The sequence below is a fragment of the Mus pahari genome, chromosome 10, assembly GCF_900095145.1.
Source record: "Mus pahari chromosome 10, PAHARI_EIJ_v1.1, whole genome shotgun sequence".
Taxonomy (NCBI): Eukaryota; Metazoa; Chordata; class Mammalia; order Rodentia; family Muridae; genus Mus; species Mus pahari.
In genome coordinates this window covers 16,635,399-16,636,863 of record NC_034599.1, presented here as the reverse complement: position 1 = coordinate 16,636,863, position 1,465 = coordinate 16,635,399, and the positions used below count along the sequence as shown (strand labels likewise).

Below are 1,465 nucleotides of genomic sequence, written 5' to 3'. Positions count from 1 at the left end.
GAGACAGGGTTTCTCTGTGTAGCCCTGACTTTCCTGGAACTCACTCTGTAGACCAGGCTGGCCTCGAACTCAGAAATCCACCTGCCTGCCTCCCGCGTGCTGGGATTAAAAGAGTGTGCCACCACGCCCGGCTGTGCTTTGATATTCTTTGAGGTACTTCTTCATGTAAGCAGGCCTGGCCTCTAACTTACTATGTAGTCAAGGATGTGACTAAACATGTGATCTCCCTGCTGGGATTACATTCAGTTATGTGCTGCATAACTGAAGTTGAGCAGAGCCTTGTGCTCACTAGACAGACACTATCCATTTAGCTATATCTGCACCAGAAGACTTTGTTTGGGTAGTTGGTTTGTTTCTTTTGCACATAGTGAGGTTTAGTATAGCCTGGGCTATATCGTACTCTGTCCCTGGAAAAACAGCTGGGGAAAAAGGGTGATTTTCTATTTTACAGTTGGAAGTGGCGGGCAAGGATTCAGAATTTAGCGTGCTCCTAGCCCTGCCCTATGATGGTCTCTGCTGGGGGGAGGGGGAAGTTGTGGGCAACAGCACGTGTCCTCTCACTATCCTACAGCCGAGGCCTCGTCTTCAGAGGGTGAGGAGGAGCCGGCAGCCTTGGGGAAGCAGGAGAAACTGCAGCCCATGTACCTGAAGGACTATGAGAGGAAAGTCATCTTGGAGAAAGAAGGGTAAGGTGGGCCTCCTCCCTGTCAGCTTCCAGTTCCCGAGGGACCCTGACGGTGCTTCAGGGTGTGTGTTTCCTACAGAGGGTTTCTCTGTGTAGCTCTGGCTTTCCTGGAACTCGCTCTGTAGACCAGAATTTAGAGAATTCAGAGATCCTTCTGTTCCTGCCTTTTGAATTCTGGGATTAAAGTTGTGTGCCACTATGGCTGGCCCTTTTAACGTTCTTTTTTTTTTTGTTTGTTTTTTTTGTTTTTTTTGTTTTTTTTGTTTTTCGAGACAGGGTTTTTCTGTGTTGCCCTGGCCGTCCTGGAACTCACTCTGTAGACCAGGCTGGCCTGAAACTCAGAAATTCTCCTGCCTCTGCCTCCCGAATACTGGGATTAAAGGTGTGAGCCACCACAACCGGCAGTAAAATGTTTTCTAATGTTTTTAAAAGCTGGAGAGGTAACACAGCAATTAAGAGTGCTTGGTGGCTTCCAAAGGACATGAGTTCCATTCTCAGCACCCACACCAGGTGCTGCCATCTGCTTGGAATTCCAGCTCTCAGATAACCTTGGAGTCCCAGGGGATGCAATACCCTCTTGTGGACATTATAAGCATCCACACACATGTGGCATGTAAACACATGCACACATACACATTCATATAAATATTCTTAAAAAAACAAGGTCCAGGGCATAGGCCTCAGTGGGTGGCTTGTTTGCCATGTGGAAAGCCACTGCTTTGCTCCCCAGCAGTTTAAAAAAAAAAAGGCCGGGCGTGGTGGCGCATGCCTTTAATCCCA

At 48.1% G+C, this 1,465-nt stretch overlaps 1 protein-coding gene across 1 annotated transcript in view; it reads left to right on the top strand.

Annotated features, from left to right (window-relative positions):
- Kri1 (KRI1 homolog) overlaps window positions 1-1,465 on the top strand; it is a 13,085-nt gene that overhangs the window by 2,161 nt on the left and 9,459 nt on the right. The window contains exon 4 of the mRNA XM_021206029.2: window positions 572-686. Within this exon, the coding sequence (XP_021061688.1) occupies window positions 572-686 (115 nt within the window). The remainder of the gene's footprint in view (window positions 1-571; window positions 687-1,465) is intronic.